We start from the raw sequence: 5587 nt of genomic DNA on the forward strand, positions 1-5587 counted from the left end.
GGGAAAGATATTGTCTGAAGCACAGGAAACAGGCCAAATTCTGCCTCAGTCACACATGCATAAACCTAATATTATCTCCACCATGACAACTTCCCTTTATGGTTACAGACTCCAGAACAACTCCAGAACAACTTTCTTCAGTTAACAAAGGGATGGCGCAGGAGCTGCAGGTCCAGCTGGAGAGCAGCACCAGCTCAGTGAACGCTTCCCCAACATCTTGTCTTCCCTTTCACAGAGGTATCTGAACTCAACCTAGATACCAGGATGTAAATCTAAAGAGAACAGAGTTCTCTCACACAGAATCTTTCTGTACAAGACATGAATAATAAGAGAAAAACATCTCTCACAGTATTTGGGTATTTCCACTATTGTATTTGGAGCAGTGAGTAGGGGCACAAGTAATGAAAGAAAGAATACAGTCCATGTGTGCACAGAGGGGAGGGAAGGCTAGGGACAAATTAACCAAAATTCATGTGTCCCCAAGCAAGCTGAGCTGCAAGTTTTCCAGAATTTTTTTTTTTCTTCCTAGCAAAATTCCAAATCTTCAGTAGGTTCACTACTCCTCCAGCTAGGGACACAACATCCTTCCCCAAGTCCAGACTGGAACTATGACAGTTTACATTAGCTAAGTGTCTGACATAATTTGCAGTGTGTCTTATGAAGAATTTAAAAGGGTCATACCCCAAGGACATCTGGGGAAGAAGGGGGTGGATGCAAAATGGAATTAAATAACACAGCATTCCTGTCTCAACAAATAGCAGGAAACCGAGGGAGACAGCAGCTAGCAGGGCAGCATTCAGCTTCACTGCAGAAAAGGGACTGAAGAATCATGAATCAACAGCAGCAAGTAAAGAAAAGAGGAAAAAAAAATCAGGAAAGAAAAAGAAAATCACTGGCCTGGGTTACAGTGAGAGAGGGTATCTCAAGTGTAACACCACACATTTGTGCTATGAAGGGGAAAGCTGTGGTGGAGCCTGTGCATCTGTACATGGATGGGGAGGAACAGAAAAAGGGATATGTGCTTGTGTCCTCCAGGTGAGTGAAAGACATAGGGGGTTGTTACAGGGTGGGGAGTCTTGAAAAGAGCGTGGGAGAGCAGGGATAGGGAAGGGAAGAGGTGCAACAGGACAGGACGGCGCATTATTATGTTGCTCAGCAGGGGCTGGGGAAGGTGAAAAGGCAGAAGGGAAGGAAGTTCTTACCACATTTGGAAAGTCTGCCAGTCATCAACTCCATACAGTTAGTGGTGTCTGGATCATAGAACGGAAAGAGGAGGGAGGGAGGGAAAAACATAAAAAAAGGTTTCCACACCTCTGTGCATAAAGTAGTAACTTAGCACATTATTACCTGAAGCAGGAAACATATACACATCTTGGTGTTTCCACAACCCAGGCCAAATTCTGCCACCCACTCTATGCCAGTGCCAACCTGGCCCTGTGACTGAGAGTGGAGCTGCTTCAGTACTGCTGCCTCCACTCACCCCTTTATTGTAGCTACAGGTATTTATGAGATGTGGGAAATACTCTGCCACCACATTAGCAAACTAAAAGCCTTGAATACAGTGTTTCACCTGGCTAGCTTTGCAAATTAGCCTGCAACAGCCAGGAAATGTTCAGCCAGCTCGTATACCTACATCAAAAACCTGGAGAGAGGGAAGAAATCTAGCACTGTGCTATTGGACATGGAGTGAGGCTACTTGTATGGCTCAAACCCATCTTTTAAACCCCAAAGGATAATGTCAAAGTTTCAACCTAACGCTCTCTCATTCAAGTGTAATCTCTGACTGGTCTTGCTTTCAAGGTCAGTATTCACAGGCAATAGAAGTACTTCTGGAAAGGGTGGCAGAATCTGGCCCTAAGACAGTACTGTTCAGTTTGTGTATAGCTCCATTGCCACAGCCTCTGGGTGCTTCTTACTCAGGTGCAACAAGCAGAAGGAGCTCCACATGTCAGCTTTAAAACAAAAGGACCCGCCCAGCTGGACACTTTCATGTGGAACCTGCTGGCAAGCCAGATCTGCTGCTGTCAACCAGGATTCCCTTGCATTTGGGATCTAAATCACTGTGTTCCTGGGCAATGTGGAGTAGTCACTCCTGAGCAGGTGGCTACCAGTTAAAGCACTCAGATCAATCTCAGATCTCCTCTTGCCTGGGCTCTTGATGAACACTTGGGTATTCAAGAAATAGGCTTCTTGGAAACATGCACACATATGCTGAAAATCCCTAATTTCCTCCTCCCTATCTGCTATAAAGCCTGCAAGACAGAGGGAAAGATAATTTCCCAGCATTCCTCCCCTTAAATATTGGGAAAAGTAATTTCATAAGAGGGGGAAGGGGTGCTGGATACGGTTGGGTGAGCTGAGCCCATGCTAGAAGAGCATGGATGTGTATCTCTTCTGATGCAGCCAGGCTTGTGCTGCATAGATCATCTGGGAAAGCATGGAGTAGAGAGGGCAGCTGCTTGGTCCAGTGACACTGGCCAAAGCATCTAAGCAGTGGTTACATGCTCTCCATCCCCAAGGCTAAAGGTGGGCTGGCAGAAGTCAGTGGGAGATGATACCCATGGAAGTTCTCCCAGAAAGACACAAGACTGAAAGATAAAGGGGAAAAAGGACAGAGGTGAAGGAGAAGAGAGCATTCCAGACCTGGAACAACATAAAAGAGGTGTCAGAGAGGCCAGGAGTTTACCTGCCTTTGAAATTCATTGGCTGGTCTGGCAGAGTGAGGGCAGACTAAGCCCCCAAAACACATTTCTCCTGAAGATGCCTAGCAGGTTTGAGAAGTGCCTACAGCTGCTGCTCGAGTCAATGACTTCACACTCATGGGTCTGTATCATTTTTTTTCTTTATTAACTTGGAGAACTTTGTTGTCTCATGCCTTTTAGTGGTTCTTGTCCAGCCCCCTCAGAGTCACCTACCCCTTGCTGTAATGCAGTGTGATGAAGGTCTATAGTGGTAGACCCCAGAGCATTCACACAACCATTAGCAGAACCTAGGTTTGAAAGAACACATAAGAGCAAAGAAAATCTCAAATATGACCAGAAGACTTTTTCGGACTCCCATCTCCAACACCTGGATTTTTCCCCTCAAGTGTATTCAGACTGAGTGGCCACACAGTAAGAAGTCTGGAAACAAAAGGTAGTATTTGGATAATGTCAGAGCAAGTAAACTGGCTGGTTACCAAGATCCTCTTGAAATTCGTATTTCTGTTTCATTCTTCATTTTAACAAATTAAAAAGTAATCATGTCTCCTTAAGTTAATACTGCCTTTTTTCCTAAGTCAATTGCAGTCAGCACAGCTGTCTTTAGTATTTAAAGCCAATGGTGTCACAGGTCTACATACATTAGTTGTGTGATTAGAATACAAGCTGACAGATCTACACACAAAAAAAAGGATTGTAACAGAGACTTTTTGACAGCATAATATCTTGGGCTCTGGACCCCATTCTGCTCCCAAAAAAGTAAATTTGCATGTTATAGAATTAGTTTTGATGAATAGGGAAAATTTTTTGAAATATGAGACCTCAGAAAAAAATCAAAGGAACCCTAATAAAACCTCTAATTTATCTTTCTTAAAGTTTTTATGTATAACTATACTTTGAATTCTCTATATTATCAGGGCTAGTCCTAGGAACTGCACAGGAGTTTATTTTTATTTGTAGTGTCCTTCCAACACCTCATCAGATTTTTTCCCCAATTCCTAAGGCAGAGACAGTATGAGCATACCAGCTCATACTGCATCACTTGAAAGACTAACAATGCTACTGTGTCTTCAGCTTCTCTTTTATAATAATTACTTTAATACTTCTTTCATTTCCATCATATTGTAACATCTGCTTTAGTAAATACTCTATGTGATAAAGTATTCTATCATTTTAAAGTAGAATTTTCATTCTAATTAGAAAGTCTTATATTCTTCCCAGTCAGCTTCTGCTCATGGATAGTAATCCATAATCCAGTGACTGTGGGATCCAGGTGTCATGAGAAGTGAATAAAGCCAGGGTCCAAAGGCTTTTAACTGTCTGAGAAGCACTGATGGGTCATGTAACTGCATTTTTAATGTCTCCTGTTTAATTTTTTAATTGAAACATGGTGGCAGTGTCAGGTCTCAATCCTTCTGATGATAAGGCAATTCCTTATTTTATAGGAATTGCTGGAAGTCACTCACACTTTGGATTTGACCAAGACTCCTTCATAAATGACACCCAGTTCATTAGCAGACAGCAAATGCTTTGGTTAAAATAAGACCTCCCTTCAAAAGGCCAAAGAAGCTCTGAATGCATGAAAAATTATTAGTGGTCTGTGGAATTTTCCTTCCCAATTTTCTATTCTTTAATTTCTATCCTACATAAATTTCACAAGGAAGCTGCCTGGTTTGTGATGCTTCTGATATCTCTGAGTTTGAGGCCTGTTCCAGCCTGGGAAATCTCACGCAAACAGCTGCTCCTCTGAGATCTCCAAATCCAGGGCTGGATCGCAGAAAGCACTGAGCAGCTCCTGCCAGATGCTCATAGTCCCCAGTAAACACTTCCATTAAGGGAGATGATGTCAAGGGAGCCACCAGCTCCTCTGGTCCAAGGCAGTTATCATGCAGATTGAAATTCCCCAGTGTTTTTGTGCTTATTTGAAATTCTCTGTTTTCCTATCAAAACTCTGGAGAGCTTGGACTTTTTTCTACATGCTTTATTTCTGGACTACCAGTAACTATTTCAGTTAATTTTAATGAAGGCTGTTCAGTAATAATACTAAAGCTGTTTAGCAAAAACACAGTGCTCTGCCAATCCAACCAGGCATTACAGGCACTTCTTGTAGGTGGAACTCTGATAGCAAGATGAAGTCATTACCCCAGACACTGTAAGAGTGTAAGACATAAAGGCTCACACAAGATTGCAGGAAACACGAGAAACTTGGGACCTGAATGAACCCCAGAAAAACTGACCTGCAATCCAATTCCAAACTGGCATTTGCAGCATCCTTGTTTTGAGTCTGCAGCTGGAAGTTTACCTTGCAAAGCACTTCATTTGCTCCTTACTCCCTTTTCCATCTTGATAAAATCCTTCACACGTTTGGAAACTGTAGGTTTCTTACTATTTTTTTTTGGTAGCAATTTGCCAGCCTGCAGCTCTTGTGAGCCATAAAATACCTGGAATTCACAGATCAGTGCTCTAGCAAGAATTTGCACTGCCCTGTTTTGAAGCTGTATATGGTCTCTAAACACTCGTTTATGCTGATGAAAGGCACTTCCAGCAGTAACACTGAGATGCTCTGAACTTTGAGATGTCAATGGTTAAAATCCAATTGAAGACAATAAATATAATAAGGAAATAGAAAAGCTTTTACCAAGAAGTTATAAAGGTTATTTCAGTATTGCTGATTGCCCAGAACATGGGAAAATGGGAAAAAACCCGAATATGTAGCACCCCATACTAAAAACCAGAGCTCAGAGAAGCAAGAAAATATTAGGGAAATAAAAATTCCTACCCTGTGAACGATCACAGATGGCTTTTGCATGTCCCTATTCACCAGCTGCTACTATTACTCTTTCGTGCAAAGGCATCAGAGAAAAACAGATTATGATTTAATGGAAAGA

The 5587-nt window shown here is 42.3% G+C and overlaps 1 protein-coding gene across 14 annotated transcripts in view; it reads right to left on the reverse strand.

Annotated features, from left to right (window-relative positions):
- The window catches only part of BRSK2 (BR serine/threonine kinase 2), a 311982-nt gene that overhangs the window by 13346 nt on the left and 293049 nt on the right, over window positions 1-5587 (reverse strand). For 10 of the 14 annotated variants that reach the window (XM_017726636.1, XM_017726633.1, XM_017726634.1 and 7 more), the window contains one exon: window positions 1203-1250. The exons of the other annotated variants lie outside the window; for them this stretch is intronic. In XM_017726636.1, the coding sequence (XP_017582125.1) occupies window positions 1203-1250 (48 nt within the window). The remainder of the gene's footprint in view (window positions 1-1202; window positions 1251-5587) is intronic. 14 annotated transcript variants of the gene reach the window in all.

This window comes from Corvus brachyrhynchos, unplaced genomic scaffold, assembly GCF_000691975.1.
Source record: "Corvus brachyrhynchos isolate BGI_N302 unplaced genomic scaffold, ASM69197v1 scaffold62, whole genome shotgun sequence".
Lineage (NCBI taxonomy): Eukaryota > Metazoa > Chordata > Aves > Passeriformes > Corvidae > Corvus > Corvus brachyrhynchos.